This window comes from Tympanuchus pallidicinctus, unplaced genomic scaffold (assembly GCF_026119805.1).
Source record: "Tympanuchus pallidicinctus isolate F22 unplaced genomic scaffold, pur_lepc_1.0 scaffold43, whole genome shotgun sequence".
NCBI classification, from domain to species: Eukaryota; Metazoa; Chordata; class Aves; order Galliformes; family Phasianidae; genus Tympanuchus; species Tympanuchus pallidicinctus.
In genome coordinates this window covers 1,047,347-1,065,701 of record NW_026294762.1, presented here as the reverse complement: position 1 = coordinate 1,065,701, position 18,355 = coordinate 1,047,347, and the positions used below count along the sequence as shown (strand labels likewise).

Sequence of the window (18,355 nt, the reverse complement as noted above, 5' to 3'; positions counted from 1 at the left end):
ATTATGAAATGAAATGTTCCTTTTGACCATGAGGTAGCAAACTTTGAACAAGAATATCATATTCTACCATCACTGTGTAAAAGACTACAAACCATACTACTGCTATGTAGTAAGAACACCAGACACTGCTAGCAGCCAGGTAAGCTGATGGAGGCATCCCAAGAACCAGCTAGAATGTGCCCTCAAAGTACAGAGGCATGTATTATCATCTCTGCGTTCCTTGAAAGCTTATAAATGTAAGATGCAAGGAGGAGGAACATATAAAATCAGGTCAGCTACTTAGCAATTTCTTTATTGTTATTTCTAATGCCTGTCATTTCCTCCAGCCTCTCTGCAGATTGATTGACCTGAGGAAGAAAACCAAGTCACTGGGTTCAGGCGACAGTAAGACCACATAAAGAAATCAAAAGGAAGCTTACTTCAACCTTAAGTGCTCATCTCCTTTCTCTCAATTCATCAATACCAAATAGAGCTAGGCAAAGCAAATCTTAGGAAGTCCTTTTCCTCCTTAAACTGAGCCAGGAGACTGTGAATAACTGCCAAAAAGCCTTCTAAACAGAAATGCTATGTATCCCCAAAGACTGTACAAACAAGCAGAGATTTTGGAGGGAGAAAGGAAGAAAAAAGGAATCACACACTGTGAGAATCCACACTGAATAAGGCTGAAAACTTCAACCATGAAAAACAATTATTGCAGGAAATTCTCAAAAAAAAACCCAAATCTTCCAAGGAAAGTTCTGGCCTTCTAAGCCGAGGTCCAGCACATGGAGGCTCAGATGCTGGAGAAACAGGAACTACATTTCCATATCTTTCATATGTACCCCTGACATCTTTTCCACTGATTTTTCAACTGATTATCAATATTCCTGTTTCTGGACCTCAAAATGTTTAATTCTAACTATTAAGGTGAAAACCTGTGAAAAATAAGTAGTGGAGAGTAGGTTCAAATTTCCAAGTCTTAGGCCATACTTTAATCACATCTTCAAACTTTTTGATGCAATCATAAACACTAGGAAATGCTCTTTCTGTATAAACTGAAATTATAATACCATTTCCAAGTGAGGAAGAGAAAGGCAGAATTAAAATACCATGCAACTCTCAATAAAGTCTTTTTCACATAAGCTCACGTAACAGCACAGTGCTTGTCCAACGTGTCACCTGATTTTCAGCCCACTCAAAGCATAAATATGTCTTATTAGTCACACGGTTCAGGTTTGACGGCCCTTTGTAGTTTCTCCTCAGGAATCAGCCTTGGCGAGGCTTTCTGCTCTGTTCCATGAGGTCCCACTGAACTCCCAAACCGCTAATCTTAGGTCAAAATGAGAGAATGTTGTGATAAATAAGAAAATGCAATGACAAAGGAACAAAGCTAAAACACCAGAGTGGAACTGGATCATCTTGAATGCCAAAATAGACTAGAAAAGAGCTTATCAATCATTCCACACATGATGAGTTTGTTTGCATGAGGCTGAAGGAAGCCTCATTACATAACGGCTTGGCACACCTACGGGTGCAGATCATGGCTTTTCACACAATCCCCACTCTCCTCCTTCACACAGGGAACACACAGGCTTTAATTACTTTCTACCAGCTGGCTCTGAATTTCAGTATCAACAGTTCCATCAGTTTCCCAGGTTATTTGTTCCCACAAACTCCCAGGCAGCTTCAAAGCCCAAGAGAGAAAAAATGAAACATTAATTACTCTAAAATTAAGATTTTTTAAATGATAAGCTTTTAATACATTTTTATTATTATCATTCTTTAATTTCAAAACACAAAACTTACAATTTTATCTGAGATCAACGCCTACATTCCCAGTGATCACTCTGTGACCACTTCTTAATCGGTAATGCAATCTAACATGTGATAATGCTTATTAAAAATATGTATATGTATTTCAGTATCTATCAGTGCACCAACAATTCAAATGCAGAATGTAAAACTCTCCAATTCTTTCAACAGCGATTCTCCCTCTTCATTCTTCTTTTTAGAAAAGTACCCAATATCACAAGAACCTGCACCCCTGTGCTTTACCTCCTACATCAAAACACCATCACGGGCCAGTCAATTATTTACCACGTTACTTCACGTTGCAGCTGCACCGCGCCATGCATCCAGCAAATCCAGCTTTCTGAATGTGATGCACGATGGGATCATTTCCACGAGAAATCCCAACAAATGCACACAGAGATTCCTTACACTATTCAGCCTGGGTGGCCTTCTGTCTGTTATTAACAGTTCTTCCATAAGCAACAGCTTCTGCCTCTCTCTATTGAGTAGTCCCTGTACTACACTGCAGACGTGATGGGACTGTGACAGATGACCCAGATGCCACATTTCTTCTATTCTGCATTCACTCTACAATAAATACATGGATCTGCCTGTAGCCATATCTGCTCTGTAGCCATCAGTTCAGCCCTGCCTGCGCCGGGACAATCACACCTGCACCGGACACAGAGCCTGAATGAGCCAACGGAGCCAAGGCCAGAGTGACAGCCACAGACATTGTGGCCTCACTGCACAAAGCAAACGTCTTCGGCTGCACTGCTGGCTCAGAGCGCTGCCGGCTGAGCTCAGGGTTTATTTTTAAAATACAGATCCTCAGGGTCATTTTCTCCTTTCTTCAGTTCACCACAAATCAATGTCGTTACTGGGGGAAAACAACCTTACGAGAAGAATCCTGTAACAATCACTATTTCAGGAATTCTGAATTTATGGTTTCACTTCAGTGTTATCTCCAAACAGATAAAATCTTCTGGTCTTTTCTTTGAAAATATCAAACGTTCTCTGACATATCTTTCAGATCCCCCAGAATTAGTTGATCATTTACATACATACAAAGGCAGATGGACAGTAAGGAAGGAGTTGCCCCAGAAAGCTCAGGCAGTACCCCCAGTGGGTAAAAACATTACCAAAACACAACCTGAGCAGAGCCTGTTTCCTTCCTTCAAGATTCTTTTGCCTTGTTTTGATACAGAGCCCTGGTGCTCATTCTGCTGGAAGGCATATGCCATACTCGTGTCTGCTGCCATATGCACAATAACCTCATAAACATCTGAAGAGCCTTTTGATTTTTGGAACTGACTTTTAAAGTAAAGAAACTCATAACCAGCTTCAAAAAAACCTAGACTTTAGACTTTTCTTTAGACTAATGGGATTACCACAGTTGGTATTCTTAAACCATATTTTCTATGTTTTCAAACTAAGCCTACTCTTGCATTAACTAAAACCAAAGCATATTTTTAAAAGGAATGGAGAACATGCATTGGGTCCTCAACACAGTGCGCAATTATGATCAAACCATGCTGAGGTGTGCTCTGCAGCAAACACAAATACCTACAGAAATCAGCCTCAACAGAACAAACAGCCTTCAGTGTGTTTTCAAGTCTGGGAAGAACAGATTCATTTCTCTTTAGCTTGAAGACCCTACCATGAAATGCCAGTGGAATTAAGTATCAAATTTTGATGCAGACGTCCTAAAGGCTAATTTATGCATACAACAGGGACCCACAATGAAATGAAAGCCTTTACCTCAAGGACAACAGAAGTTGAGGATACGGAGCAAGGGCACTGGCATGAGGACCAGGGAGAGTAGCTCTGTCTTCCTCTTCAGAAAGCAGTGATGTGCTGGTGGAGCACACTGGGTTGCACAGCTTAGCCCTTCAATGGCAGCCTTGCAACAGACATCAGCCCAGGTAGGTAACAGCTCCCGGAACTGTCTGGTGCTGCGTAATGAAACAAGACTGCACTGCCTATGCTTTATCTCCTGCTGGGCAAGGATGCAGTGCCCCGGCTCTTGGCAGTGTTTTCTATACACTTGTTCATTAGATGTTCTCCAGATCCAGAGACAGAGCTAGCTGGAACTTTTACAACACAGCCTGCAGTGCACTGCACTGCAATGCAAATAGCAGCATAAATTCTACACCTGTGACATGTTACACTACAGATGCGTATGCAATGCTCTATTAATGCATTAATTCTGTTTACTATTAAGAAATAATTATACAATCTATTTTTAAGTAAGTTCTTGTATCAGATAACAACCTTTGCTTTCCCCTTTGCCCTCAGGTGAACATACATGTGTTCTTGCAACAGCAAAGAAAGTTGGAATGGACATCAGCAGTGCAAGCAGGAGATAAGACACAGACCACAATAAACCATCCTGACACTGGAAATCTCATTACAATTTTGTTCTTATCAACAGGCTCCATTTTCACAACTGAAGCAGAGTCAGCTCAAAACTGCTCTCCCTTGTTTACATTGGATTTTAGTGTGAACCTGTTATGACACAGAAACATTTGGATGCACTCAAAGCATTCAAATTAAAAAAGAACAAAAAACATCTATCTAGAATTATGCACTCAGTTTTCAGTATTTCAGAGAACAAACATGCCAGTTAGAGCCCCTAGTACAGAAAATCAAGATGGACTATTTCTTTTGACTTACAAATGTTATTCCTTTGAAATTCTATATTCTCCCCTCTTCTAACTTTGCTTTCACCTGAATAAAGACTGAAGCATGGGCAACTACAGTGAGGGAGGAAGCAGATATTTCCTTTGCAATTCTCTCAATGATTCTTCCAATTCTACAGCTAACTCAAGAGAGGGGAGGAGTGTTGGTCTCTTCTCCCGGGCAGCAAGAGATGGAACAAGAGGAAACGGCCTTGATTTGCACCAGGGGAGCTTTAGGTTGAATATCACAAAAAAAACTTTTACTGAAGGGGTTGTGAAGCAGCTTTCCAGGGAAGTACACAGGTCACTTCAAAAGCAATGCCTCCTGTTTATTTCCACAGAAATAAAACAGTTACAAAGAACACAACCACACAATTGATAAAGCACGTTCTCAGCTACAAAAGCTCTATTTTTCAACACAGTCACCACATTACCTATGCATTTTCACCAGTGATGAACAAGTTTGCATGCTGCACTTATAAAAATCTGCACAAGTGGAGGTGACCCACTGTTTCACAACTGCTATGATGGTGACATTGCTAGGAAAATATTGCCCAAGCAGTCCAACTTCCACTGCGCTCATATCAACTGTTTGGTTTCCATCCACGTTCAGCAAGCGTCAACAAATGTCAATGGGTGCTATTTTTTCCACATGGAGGAATGCAAGTTCACACCTTTGCTTCATCTACACTTCCACGTCAGACCCATCCTGTCAGACTGCCCCTCTGCTGCCATCTGTCACACAGCAACAAAACGTAACGGGATATTGGTTGGAAGGTTCAACCTCTACTGCCATCCCACCAACATCTGCCTCTGACACCGTGGGCCAGCATAATTACAAATATAGGAGGCATTATTTTTGGAGCAGCCTTCATAGTTCAGTCACCATTCCTGGGAGTATTTAAAACACACGGAGATGCAGTGCTTATGAACGTGGCTTAGTGGTAGACCTGGCAGTGCTGGGTTAAGGGATGGACCTGATGACCTTCAAGCTCTTTTCCAACCTATATGGTTCTACGATTTTAATGGGTGGAGAGATCCACCAGCCTTGAAATGAAATTGCTGCTCTTTCCAGAGTGAAAGGACCCCTGCTGTCTCTGGTTTTGGTAACATACAGACAGGGTAAACCAATAATGCCAACTCACCTGGCCCTGATCTCCACCCATCCCTGAGCAGCACACCCACTTCAGTGCCACATCTCTGTACTCAGCACAGAGGCTCGAGAGGACACATGGGCAGTAAGGCTGGGAAAATCATTTCAGTTAGAATTCTTATTCTTTATGCTTGGGGTAATTTCACCTCGTACCAGTTCATCTGTGCTCTTCACTACCTAGCTTCAAAATCATTTGTTCTGATGAAGCAAGAGGCAGGGAAGACAAGCACAAGTGGCCTGGCAGGGTAGAAGAGTTCATTTCTCTCTACAGGAATGCAGCTCAAGCTGCTGCAGAAAACACCTCCCCTGAACTCCAAACCTTCAACTGTTACACCATACCTGGAAATTTCCAGATTCATGTCATCAAGTCCTTATTGACCTCTGGAAGAGAAATCTGCAACACAAAAAAGAAAAAGGAATCATAAGTATTTTACATACATGGCCCAAAGTAAATTCAACTAACTTGCATGGACCTTCAGCTTCTCAACACACAAAATACTCTGTGTTTCTCCTGGATTTCCAATAGAAGTGAGTGGGAAGCCGATCTTTGATCTGAAAGAAACATATACAGTACATGATAACATCAAAGATGCATTTTAGAGAGAAGATGAAGAACCTGCCTACATTCAAGAGCCAGAAAGTAGATTTATTTCAAAAAGCTTTGCATGGATATTGCAAGATATTGCAAGAAATCTGAGTGCTTTAGAAACTGGAGTTATAATGCAGAATAAACATTTAGAAAACACTGCCAGTTTTCTTGTCTTCAGATACTATTTTGTTTTTATAAGAACTTCTCACCATCAAATATACAAAAAAGGTGTAGTCTTTATATGCAGAAGCTTCTCTGAAATCAGTTCTTCCAAAGCTTTGTAAATGATTAGAAACAAAAAAAGAAAACAGTACAATTAACAGAATCAGTAAGAAAAACGATACACTTGTCAAAGGAATTAAGAATGCATCTTCGAACTGCTCCCTTGAGGCAAATCTCAACGCGACATCTACATCCAGGAGAACAGCTCTTAACCAGAGCTGGAATTATCCTCATGACATGGATGCTGTTTATTACTTTTTGCTCATTCTAGAAAGTGATTTTTAGGTGAAGATCCAGGTAAAACTTGTTTGAAGACTGACATACTAACATTCACTAAGGTCTTCAAGTTTCTGGACACTCAGGCTTCTGCTCTAGCACTGCTGACTGTCTTCACTTCTACTTGCAAAGTAGTACTGCTAAAAACTTGGGGCCTGAGGATTCAGAAACTTTTCAGAAACCTTTAGATAATGATCAGACTTGCATCAGCTATTTTTCCAACAAAACACCCTTTGATCTCTCTTGAAGGCATCTGTTAATGTGCTGCTACCAACACCAAAGGAGCTGTAGAAAAAAAAGTAGTTCCCCACCTGTACGACAATAAGAGCTGTCAAAATATCCTGCTACAGATCACAGTTTATTTTCAGGTCTTCCTTTCATATTACAAGTGCTCTCAAATCCATGATACTGTAGATCAACATGTGAACCACTAATGACTGACAGGTAAAGCCCCAGTGACTGGAAAAGTAAAAAAATCAGTCCTATTTTAAAATCGTCAGAAGGGAAGACCTCAGGAATTACAAAACAGTCAGCCTCACCTCCGTGCCTGAGAAAATCATGGAACAGATCCTCCTGGAAGCTATATTAAGGCAACTGGAAATCAAGGGAGGTGATTTGAGACAGCCAGCACAGCTTCACCAAGGGTAAATCACGTCTGACCAATCTGGTGGCCTTCTACGATGGAGTGAATGCATCACTGGACAAGAGAAGAGTGACAAACGTCATCTACTTGAAGTTCTGTAAGGCCTTTAACGTGGCCCCACACAACACCCTTGTCTCTGAATAGAGAGAGGTGGATTTGAAGGGTGGACTGTTCAGTGGATAAGGAATTGGCTGGATAGCTGCAGCCAAGGAGTTGCGGTCAATGGTTTGATAGCTGGGTGGAGATCAGAGATAAGTGATGTCCCATAGAGGCCCCAGTAGTTTAATAACTTCATTAACAACACAGAAGTGGGAGTGAGCACACCCTCAGCAAGTCTGAGGATGACACCAACCTGAACAGTGCAGCCAAAATACCATCCAGGAGAAATGCCACCCAGAGGGAACTTGACAGGCTTAAGAAGTGGGTTCACGTGAACCTCATAAAGATCAATGATGCCAAGTGCAATAATGCCACGTGGGTTGCGGCAATCTCATACATCAGCACAGACTTGGGGATGGATGGAGAGAAGCCCTGTGGAGCAGAACGTCAGGATGCCGGTGGATGAAAAGCTGGATGCGAGGCAGCAGTGTGTTCTTGTGGCCCAGAATGCCAACAGCATCTTTTTACAATGGCATGTAGTGACAGGAGAAGAGGCAATGGTTTCAAACCAAAAGAGTAAATTTAGATTAGATACAAGGAAGAAATTTTTCATAATGAGGGTGGTGAGGCTCTGGAACAGGTTGTCCGAAGAAGCTGTGGAATAGCATTTTGTAAGTGCTCAGTGCCAGGTCGGACACGGCTCTGCTCCAGCGAAAGATGCCACGGCAGGGTGGTTGGACTCGACGATGCCTAAAGGCCTCCTCCAACTCAAACCACTTATGAGTTCATAAACACAAAAACAACTCAAGTTATAATAACAGGGATATCTATCTCAAAGGGCAGAAAACTATCAGATGTTCCTTTCTGACATCTTTTTCTCTCTTGGCCCCATTTGGGCCTATGAATATAATAAAAAAAATCCAAATCAGTTGTCATTCAGAAGAACTCTTGATTGCAGGAATGACTGACAAATTAAGTCCCATGTTTACTGGACAGCACCAGGTCTCTAAAAGTCTGGTTACTTTTGTGATATTGGCTCTTCAGAGCTTGCTCCTTCTTTTGGCCAAGCATTACTTAAGTTCTGCATTCAAAAGGTTGTCAGAACACCACAAGTAACCTTTAGTACCAGAATAAAAATCAAGTTGGTCACCACATGAGGAGAAAAAGAACTTCCTCAAGTCGAGGAGAAGGGAGCTTTAAAAAGATGCTTTTCTCAGCTCTATTTCTGCAAGAAAAGTGAGTAATAAACTGAAATGTTAAGTCTCCAATAATGATATCAAGGATGATATCACAAGGACACAGCCACTGAGCTTCTGATTTCAGACATGTTATTAAGCATCCCAGGTAAACTTGGGAAGAAAGAGTGAATAGCTTAGATATCCCTAAGCACCACCATTCATCTTTATTTCTACATGGGTTAGAGTCTCCTTGGACACTCTCTAAAAAGTAAGAGAAAGGGCACCCACCCGGAAGAAACATTTTTATTTTGCTTAGAGCTAAAATATAGCAATAGTTTCTGCTAGCGATCATGCAGTTCGTATAGCAGGAACCCAATCCTTGACTTAAGTAAATAGAGAAGCTGAGTCCCTTTGAATTACCAGACTGACAGACTGCAAAAATAAGCCTAGTTTCTGTGGGCTCAGGAGGATTATAATGCAATAGTATAATAACCATTTTTCACTGTATATATTGCTCTCCTTTCCTGCCTGGAAACAACAATCAAACAGAGAAATCCCTCTCTTCTACCTCCTCAATTCTAACACATGAAGGGAATGAGATTAATAAAGTTAACATTTCATACGAATTTCACAAGTTTGTAACAGTTTATAATCCAGAACAGGCATTCCTCAACAAGTTGTCTTGACTCCAGACAGTGAGAAATTCTGGCTTAGTATCAGGTGCATGGTTCAATTTTGCCAGCTTCTTTACTGGCATGAACACCTGACCGCCTGTTCTGTCTGTAATCTTCCAGCACACAGCCTTGGGTTAACAATATAAAAGCTTTTTTTTTTTTTTTTTTCCTTTTTTTTTCCTTTTTTTTTTTTAGCAGAAATGGAGAAAAGGCTCCTCTGTGATGGCAAGGCTCTGTAACTCTCCTGAATACCTCAATAAACCTGAGCTTGCAGGCAGATGAGTCATCAGCACATTTTCGCATCTTGCAGTTGTCCCTGGTCAGTCAGAGGCAGCCCGACTCCTCCGGAGGGCTGAAGTCCCACATTTGTCCCCTTCAACATATCTTCAATTTGACTTACGCACAACTTACAAATACAACTTCACCATCAACTTGCAAAACGAGAACGGCTTGCCTTCAGCTGCAGATCAGTGGCGTAAGCAAACTCAGCAAACATTTTCAAACCTCACTAGCTAAAATTCAGAAGCCTAAACTCATATTATTCATCAACGCCCAATCTGGAAACATTCACCTCACGCTCTGACACCTAATTTTTCTCTCATTCAACCGCCAGTGCCTCTAAAATCCACTGCTTCAAATGATTCCAGAAGTGGAAACTGCAATATAGCGCCTCCTCTTTTTCGGGAGCAGCTGTCATTGCTCGCAAGAAAAGAAAATGCTTCTTTAATTCCACCGCTCTTCCACGCGAAGCGCTCGGAGCGCAGACGCCCAGACGCCCACCCGAAGGGCTTTTGCGACCTTCCTCACCGCGAACAGCTCGACGCCACCCCTCCCCTCTGTTCTGATCTCATTCTGCCTCGCTGCGCTCCGACAGCGAGCAAAGAACTCTTCCCCGTGCAGAAGAGCGGTGTGGCGGATCGCCCTTTTCCTCCCGACCGCCAGCCAGGCCGACCGGCCCCGCTCCACGGCGCGGCAGCAGGTGGGACGCGGATCCGCCCGGCCGCTGCACAGCACGGCCCGGCGGTGCCCCGCGCCGCTCCCGCAGCCCCTCCGCGGTCACCGCCTCCCCTCCCCGCAGCCTCCGCCCTCCGCTCCCCAACCTCGATGACTCCGCGTAGCCCCCGGCCCGCCGCCTCCCCGCGCTGCCCCGCTCCGTCCCCGCCAGCGCTCGCTCCCTCTCCACGCTCCCTCACCTCCGCCTCCCCCGGGCCGCTGCCTCGCTCTCCTCTCCCCCCGGGGCGGCGCTGAACCGGTCTCTCCGGAGACCCGCTCGGCGTCCGGGCCGTTGGAGGAGGCGGCGTCCGCGGGGCGGGGCCGGGAGTACCGTGCGGTTGAGGAAGGGTCGCCCGCAGACTGTAGGGCTTTAGTGGCCGCTGGGAGCGGGGGAGGCGTCGCTGCAGCCTTCTGGTGCCCAAAAGGAGCGCAGGAACAGGAGGGAGAGCTACTTTTTATGCTTATAGTGATAGGACAAGGGGGAATGGGTTCTGAACAAAAGGAGGGGAGATTTAGGTCAGGTGTGGGGAAGAAATTCTTCACTCTGAGGGCAGTGAGGCCCCGGCGCTGCCTGCAGCTGCCCCAGGTCGTGGATGGGCCCTGGACAGGCTGAGCTGGGGGCACCCGGCCCATGGCACAGGTGGGGCTGGGGGGGATGTGAGGTCCCTTCCAACTAAAACCATTCAGTGATTCTATGAAGAGGGTTTGAGGGCACCAACAGGTGAGGACAGACTCTTCTGGTGACCCTGCAGTCTGAGCTTTACCAGGAGTGATGTGCTAAGGAGGCTGAGGGCTCTAATAGGAAGGCTCTTGTGTTACAATAATTAATGGAGAATGTGGTCTTTTTGCCTTACCCAGACTGCATTGGTATTTCCAGGACAAATCATACGGATATCAGAGAACCATTAAGGTTGCAAAAGATCACCAAGATTATCTAGTCCAACTATCATCATCATGCCCACTAAAGCCTAATTGGCCCTAGGTGCCTTTTCTTGAACATCTTTGTGGTTGTGATTCCATCACCTCCCTGGGCAGCCTGTTCCCAATGCCTGACCCTTCTTTCCAATAAGTTTTTCGTAATAAGAGAAGCGGGAGTCAGCTGGAAGGGACAACTGTGCTAGGACATGTATAGAATGGTGTATGTGCCATGGCAGCCCTAATAACAGGATGGCATACCACAGGAACAAAGACACCAGAGACCTTATATTCTCTGTCACTGTATGACAGTGTTTGCATGGTGCCATTTATCGCTGGCAAACTGAAAATGTAAGGCTAATGAATTAGACTGTTAGTTTATATGCAGTTTTCATGAGTTTGCATGAAAAAATGTAGGTGCAGTTGGAATCTTCATCCTGAGACTCTTGCTTCCCAATCTTGCCAACAGTGAGGGTGGTTAGTTGAACCCAGTATTTTCTTCACAAATGCAGAAAAAAAGGAGGAGTGAAGTCTCCCAGCGAACTGCAGCTGCCCTTGATGTGGAGAACCAATGATTTGGGTACTACATGTTATTTCAGCTTCTTGATGGGACAAGTCAAAACAAAGAGGAAACGCTGAGACAGTGGACTACAGCTTTGGAATCACTGCAATACAGCTGTGTAGATTTTAAGGCCAGAAAAAAAAGAAAAAAAAAAAGGCAAGGGTCATCTATTCTGTCTTCCTGCATTACATAGGCCAAAAAAAATTCCACCCCATCATTCTTGCTTTCAAGTCTAGGGAATACAGATCATGTGTACTGTTGTTTGCCAGTGTGCTGTAATGCATTCTAGCAGCACTTAAGACTGTTCCCTCATCTTACTAAAACGCTTTCCATCAGCTCATTATTTCCAGGCTTTTCTGAAGCTGTAGCCAGGATAGATATGATAAGCGTTGTTATAAATACCTGTCTTGATAGCAGTGTTAACAATTTGAAAACAAATATAGTCACTTCTTACAGTTTTCTCTCTTACATGTTGTATTTCACATGCTCAGTTCCAGTGAAGCAAGATAGAATCATGCTTGTAACAGACTGATGGCTTGAAAATAGTTTGCTGTAGTAACTGGGTTGCCATTAATGCTTTAGCATCTGGGCAAACAAACTGGTGAATATTTACACAAAGAGTTCCAGCCCTAAAGTTATAATAAATTTAGGAATCTTTGGCTCTATCGTACTCCCTTGGCAGAACCCCAATGCTCCTACGTGCATTAATATTCCTGTAGCTGATTGTCTAAAACCAGTTTAATACAGTGCTCAGCCTGCAGTGTCTGTATTTATAAATCCAGCTTCTCTGAATCTGATCCAAAGCCCACTGACATCAGTGAAAAACTCCCAGTGACTTTGAACGGATATGAACTAGGCCTTCCATGAGTATAAATCTGCTCATTTCAGTGCATGCAGAGGGTGAAACAAAAGCATCTAAGACTGCTGGAGCAAAGGAAGGGGCTTTGCCCAGTCTGTTCCCCCCCACACAGCCATCTGTCCCCCCCCCCCCCCGATAGTGCTGACTTCCTCAGTTTGGAGGTGTAATATGAGTCATACTATCAGGAGCAGCAGTTTCTGCGTAATCACAGCAATGACCAGCATAGAAGCAGCAAAGCACATCGCAAACCTGAACATTTCCGTGCAGCAAAGCAATTCAGGACACAAAACCTCGTTCAGTAGCCTTGACCAGGAGCACAGAGACATGACCCGTGCTTGCCTTGTTGTTTATATAAATCACAGTGACTTTGAACTGTGGCTAGGAGTGCCTCTCATTCTGAAGGAAGAGAGTGGTTCCTTAAAGCATTAAAAGGTGTCAGTTGTTTTAGGGGGATGTATGTTGATACATCCAAAGGGGTCTAATGCAAGGAAGCATACAACATCCCTAAATATCAGATGTCTTTGAGTTGTTTCATGAAACAATTAGGGTTTGAGGTACTTAAAAATAGCTCTAGAACATAGGCTGCTGAACTCATTTCAGGTTATTATTTATATTACTCTATATCTGTGAGCTAAAAACAACAACTCGTGTTGTTAGAAAGTAGTCACCCACCAGCCGCTCAGTGTGGACAATACTGTGTTCAGATGTCCCAAAAGTCCTCTAGTTACAGCCCATGAAAGAGTCATCCTCTGAAATGCTTTTCAACACGTTCTCCTAAGGCTCTGACAGGCTGAAGGTCACTTTGCCTGCAATCTCTGGTTATGATGTGCAGGAAGACCCGAATGTGTCTGCGTCAGAGTGCACAGCACCCTCATGTGGAAAGCCAAAGCACATGCACACCCATCTCTTGGTATGACCAAACTCCATTTATACGCATATGAATGGATTATGGCATGGAAAATAGCGTGGCAATAAATAAAGTAACTGTTGCAAATTACATGCTGCCAAAACGGTATACTACAGAGTGGAGCACTGGGTATTACTGCGGGGGAAATAACTGAAAGGCACAATTAGGTTTTGATGGTTTGTGACTGGTGGCATAGGAGGTTATGTGGGCTGGGTTCCTCCTTTTTTCCAGCAGATTTATGTAGGAGAAAGTAATAAAATAATACAGATCAAGGAACAGAGAATGGCCAACAGCAAACAAGGGAGGCTGAAAGAGATAAGACAGCAGTCAGCAGTTCCAAGCAAGGAGGAAATTGGCTGTGTGCTTAATTTGGGACAATAAAGTTTGTGTTTGTTCTCAGGATTTGTAAATGCATTTATCTATCTTCCATACAAAGTGCAGATGTGCTCTTTGTAGCAGTGACTGAGGCACCAAAGGAAAGCACCTTCCTTTCTGAACCATACACTTGCTCACTGTTGCCCATCACCTCACCTCCCTGTGTAGGGGCTGGATTCTGGGATGCATGACAAGAAACCTTGATGAGAAAAATCCTAGAAATCCTCCCTGCACTGGTTTTCAGGGGATTTAGAAACAGGAATATATCTGCTTGTGTAGGTGAAAGAAAGGTGCAGAAGATCTGCTGGTAAAGAGGCACCTGTGGATACCCACAGCAGCACAGCTCCAGATGCATGAGGACTTGCTAGTGTGAGCTGTGCTGTGAGAGTTCGGAGTGGCCGCAGAGCAATGCTCTCCAATACCATTGTTCTGGCAGCTGATCATGCATTTATCTTTCCAATAATAAAGCTTCACTTTTGCCAAAACTCAAACACAGAATGGATCGTGTGCTTTTTGTTAGTGACTCTGTGATGAGCCAAATGCCAGCCTTTTCTTGCTGTTAAATTGCCTCTCTCACTTTGATTTCATATGCACAAATGCAGACAGGGCTGTGCTTCCTCACCTCACAGAGTAACAAGTTACGTAAACAGGGTCCACTTCCACTTTTTAGTGACTCCCAAATGCTCTAATAGAAGTGCCATAATCTTCTGCAATGATCCCAAACATTGCAGCTCGCAGTGATGTTAGACTGTTTTGGAACAAAACTGAATTCTTTTGCCCTTGATTACTTTTCAGTCTGTTTACCTCTGCACATTCCAGTGACCTTTTCAGACCTCAGAGGGAGGTTGTTTCAGCAGTTCAAGTGTTGATAATGTTTGCAATGCTGTGGTAGTCAGGGAGAGTGGCAGTGAGAGGTGACCCGAGGTGTGAAACGCTGCTTGCACACTGGGGGACTTCTTGGGAAGTTTCTCTTGTTCCCTGCAGTGGATATGGAGGCAGTTGTTCCTCTCAACCCCATTTTAAGGAAGACCAGGGCTGGGTGATAAGGTCCTGACTGTCCTGTTTCAGAAAAGCACAGAAATTGCTTCCTCGGGTGCTATGAGAAGTCCACGAACCTGCTGTTCCTGCAGTCTGCTCTGCCTGCAGGTAGGTCATGTGTCAGGAGGGAGGATGGAAGAGTTCAGATCATTTTGTGTCACTCTGAAAGTAAAACCATGACTGAGAGAACAGACCTTTGTGAAGGAAGCACAGGGTTGCTGCACCTGGGAAGGACTGAGGTCTGAATCATGGCTGAGAGTTATCCCATCTCAGACACTCCACGTCGGGTTCTTCAGTGGTCAAAGTTGCATTGCAGCACAACTACCTGCACACTAACTGCTACCCAAAGAGGCTGTCCTGATCCTTCCAGCCATTCGCATTCCCTCAGGCACTGTTCTGCCATTCTCTCTATTTTCTACTCACAGAGTCTTAATTTAACAAAGAAATCCAAGCCCTGATGGTGTTCCAGTGTACATACCTGATTTTTGCCACCTATCAGCTGCAGCAAGTAGGGGTAGAAGGGAAACTGTAATCAAAAGGACCAGTAGAGAAATCTGACAGGTGTCCACATTAACTGCCATGCAGAATGAAGCAGCAGTGAGCTGGAAACAACTCTGATGCCAAGATGGTGCAAACAAGATCTATCACCTATCTGCACCTCGTTCCTTTAGCTGCATTTATTGACAGCCACTTTAAAAAACAAACCAAAAAAACATATGCTTGTGGCAATTTGAATATAAAGCAAGTATTTCTGTCCTGTTGCATTCTTTATGGTCACTGTAGTATGCCTGGTACAAACATTTCATTGAGCAGCTCCAGGAATATTGGCAACATTTCTTTTTAAAAGTACCTTATGTTCATCTTTCTATGAGCATCACAACATGCTCAATCTTGTTCTTGAGGATAAATCCTACATATTTCTGTTCTCCAAGACTGCAAAGACAATGGCGTGAGTCCTGACACAATCATTTTTCAGAAATAAAGCTGTTTTAACTCATTTTGATTGAAGTAATGCTCTTGGTGGATGCAGGCTGAACAGCAGGTCAGTTAAGATATGGCAGCTTACTTCAGAAACAAATAATTGTACTGGAAGCATACAGGGACTTCCCTTTTCATCCAAGAATGGTATTTTTTACTAAACAAGGAATACTGCCACTTTAAATTTAATCTTCTCAAGTGTCACACAGCTGACATGGGAAAGTCTGCTCAGCAGCTGTGTCTGGAAAGATTAGGGGAAGGTTTAAGGCTGTGTGTTGCTGGAGGAAAGCCTCTGAAGATAAGCTTTAGTTATTTAAAATAAATCAGCTGTAAAAGCCAATGTGGTGAGAAATCTCACAATGAAATATTAATACAGATAAATAGATGGGAAGGGTGCATTCATGGTCACTCTCCTTGCAGCGTGGGCAAAGAACAGGCATTGTCCTTGGACATCCAGACAGTTGAGCTGTGCAGACTGCTTTCCTGATGTGAACCTAAGAGACGATGCTAACTTTATATTCCAGCAAGGGCAGAATCTCTACAATGCCATGGGCAGTACCACCGAGAAGGTGATGCTTCACTGATGTATCTATTATGACTACAATCAAACAGCAAGCAATGTTGAACAATTTTACGGTAGCACGACCTTTAAGTAATAGTGAAACCCAGCCTATATCAGTATCCTCCAGTCAGCTGCTGAGCCCCTCCCCACAGCTGTTTTGCAGCATCTCTCCTGCGTTTGGATCGGAATCACAAGAATCCTCAGGTGGTGTCTGCATTCACACTGCCCTCTCCAGCACGACTTGGCTCTGCCTGTTTCCTCCTGCAGTGTGGAAAGTCGTCTGGGAACCTTTATGCTGGCTTTGTGCTGTGCATGGATCACATCCTATGAAGTTGAACTCCTGGGTGTTCAGTAACCTGGCCTGACGTTTCTTCTGTGCAACCACATCAATACAGTGTTGCTTCTGAACTTCCTGTTAGGTAGCTGAAGTTTCCCACTGCACTGTCTGCAGCTGATGCCTTGAGAGCAGCTCTGTCCTAAGTAAACTGAGGACGACTGTTCTCTTCACAGCATAATTCCAATGAACTATGTAGGAATCATTCCAAGATATGTGTTTTGTCTCGGGAGATAAAAGTGGCGCTGTTGAGTTCTTTGCATGTATTAAAATAAGAATTTCCAGACAGATGATGATAATAGAAATTACAGTCGGAGCAAGAGAGCAAAACATTACGTGCATAACGAGCAGCTGCCTTAATTTGCTAGATAAATGCCAATATACCATCACTAAGTCCGATTAGCTCCTCAGGTAGGTCATGTTGTACTTTATGAAACAGACCTGTTATATTGTGATGTTTTCAATTGCTGTCTAAATAACCCATCAAAAAACCTATTTTTAAGTTCAAATGCCTTTAACATAACATTTGTGACTATAGCACAGAATTGCGTGATGAGGAACAAACTTTTGGTTTGTGAACTTCATGCATTCTGACTACATCTAGTTCATCATCTAGTTATCTCCTGTGTTTACTGGGAGGCAAGTATCCCTGAGTCAGACTTTCAAAGATGTTAGACAACCACAGATGCCAGCAGCTGCCTGATGGGATTTACAGGACTCTCTTGGAGAGAGCTCACCATGTGCTTTAACTTACTGTATCTTCAGAAGGCCTTAGGAGCAGTTGCATTGCTCCAGATCAGTGCCATGTAGTCCAGGGGCTGCCTCCAAGATGGTTTCTGTGTTGGATATCCAGGCAAGAATGAGTGCAGATCTGGCATATATAATGCTTCCCCCTGGTGTTTTGCTTCCCTACCTGTTTTGACTCTGAAACCAAATGTGGTTTCTATATGTTTGCCGATGTATTTAATCTCCATAGAATTCTATGCTTTCCTTTGGATGCATTTGATTTCCACCATCTGTAGCTAGTTGTTCTTTTTGAACTTGGTCCCTGCAAGCTTCATCTTGTTCAGTTTTTGTATTACAAGAAAGTGGTAAAGTTACAACATTACCTGTATTTTGTAACCATGAAGACAGTCCATTTCTTGTCTGGGGGCCCAATACTACCATCAGATAGATTTCCAAAGGAAATTCATTACCCAGAACCTCATATGACCTGACTAAATAAAAGGTTTTGAAAAATGCTGAAATAACAAACTCCTGCAGAAGATGCAGAGCTCATTCTGAGGTGGTAAAACACCTCGTGAACATGCTACACCTAAAGCTACACACATTGGCAAGGATCTACCTTAGCCAGAATAGGAAACTAAGTACCATTATTGCCATAGAATTCACAGAATTGCTAAGGTTGGAAGACGAAAAGACCTACAAGTCCAACCGTCCGCCTATCGCCAATAGTTCTCACTAAACCACGTCCCCCAACACAGCATCCAAATGTTCCTTGAACACCTCCAGGGTCGGTGACTCCACCACCTCCCCAGGCAGCCCAT

The 18,355-nt window shown here is 43.6% G+C and overlaps 1 protein-coding gene and 1 long non-coding RNA gene across 4 annotated transcripts in view; one reads left to right on the top strand and one right to left on the bottom strand.

The window, feature by feature from the left end:
• The window catches only part of LOC128090156 (ceramide synthase 4-like), a 61,255-nt gene extending 50,685 nt beyond the window's left edge, over nucleotides 1-10,570 (bottom strand). The window contains exons 1-2 of one of the 3 annotated variants that reach the window (XM_052702261.1): nucleotides 10,479-10,570; nucleotides 5,944-5,998 (exon numbers count right to left, since the gene is read on the bottom strand). In XM_052702261.1, the coding sequence (XP_052558221.1) occupies nucleotides 5,944-5,963 (20 nt within the window). In that variant the 5' untranslated portion in view covers nucleotides 5,964-5,998; nucleotides 10,479-10,570. Of the gene's footprint in view, nucleotides 1-5,943; nucleotides 5,999-7,230; nucleotides 8,326-9,537; nucleotides 10,072-10,478 lie in introns of those variants that run through there. The other 2 variants (XM_052702263.1, XM_052702262.1) reach the window with 2 other exon arrangements.
• Nucleotides 10,057-17,317, top strand: LOC128090160 (uncharacterized). Its single transcript, XR_008210822.1, has 3 exons — nucleotides 10,057-10,264; nucleotides 11,706-15,042; nucleotides 16,333-17,317. It is a non-coding gene; the product is annotated as an uncharacterized LOC128090160 (long non-coding RNA).
• Nucleotides 17,318-18,355: the final 1,038 nt, after the last annotated feature.